Below are 857 nucleotides of genomic sequence, written 5' to 3'. Positions count from 1 at the left end.
ATGCAGTTCGCCCCGCAGGATATCGAGTCTCGCGGTGGCCAGCGTCTGCTGCGCGTGAGCGACTTCCACTTGGGGGTCCAAGTCTCGAGTATGTTCCGGAAGCGGGTGGATGCGTCTGGATCGGTGGTGTCGGCTACAAACGGACGCAATGCAGCGCCTCTGTCCAACTACGTGAACGTCATGGGCACGTCGGAGGGAGGCGTCGGCGCTCTGGTTCCTGTCGGCGAGCGCGTCTTCCGTCGTCTCTTCACGTTGCAGAACGTTATGGTGAACACGTTGCCTCAGAACTGTGCGCTGAACCCACGGGAATTCCGCATGCTCAAGACCAACGCGCAGCGACGATGTGGCAGACCGGACGCTTGGAGCAAGAAGAAGTGGAAGAAGAGCTTCCTGGACGCCTTCGTGCTGTTCCGGTTCCTGCAACTGAACTATGTGGCGCAGAAGGAGCTTGCACGCTGTATCGGTACGACGCCCGAGGTGGTTATGCACAACCTGCTCGAGGTGCAGCACGCCACGTCGACGTTTCTCTAGAAAGATCCAGCTCGCTGCATCGGTACAGTAGTCGATAACCTGCTGGAAGTGCAGCAGCCCACTCCGACGTTTTCAAAACCATAAGAAGTGAATTTTGTCATGCCTTAAAATGAACGGTAGCACTTGAACACTTTAACTGAAGTCCGTCGAACTTAAGTACCGTATTCCTTATGTGATTGGCGACAGTCAAATTCTTGAGGTGGTCCAGCCTTTCTGCCAGCATAAAAGATACCTGCATAGAAAAAACTATATGACATGCTCAAAATTATATTGGTCGCCAAGCACATAAAGCGCGACGACACGAAATTTAAATCAATTTGATTGGC

The 857-nt window shown here is 53.1% G+C and overlaps 1 protein-coding gene across 1 annotated transcript; it reads left to right on the top strand.

The window, feature by feature from the left end:
- On the top strand, window positions 1-662 carry PITG_22644 (uncharacterized protein; the record flags this gene model as incomplete). The annotated part of the gene is made up of 1 exon (XM_002909642.1): window positions 1-662. One exon carries the CDS (start codon window positions 1-3, stop codon window positions 529-531), a length of 531 nt encoding a protein of 176 aa, XP_002909688.1.
- Window positions 663-857: the final 195 nt, after the last annotated feature.

The sequence above is a fragment of the Phytophthora infestans genome, genomic scaffold (genome assembly GCF_000142945.1).
Source record: "Phytophthora infestans T30-4 supercont1.4773 genomic scaffold, whole genome shotgun sequence".
Classification (NCBI taxonomy): Eukaryota; Oomycota; class Peronosporomycetes; order Peronosporales; family Peronosporaceae; genus Phytophthora; species Phytophthora infestans.
This window is presented reverse-complemented; position numbering and strand designations above follow the sequence as displayed.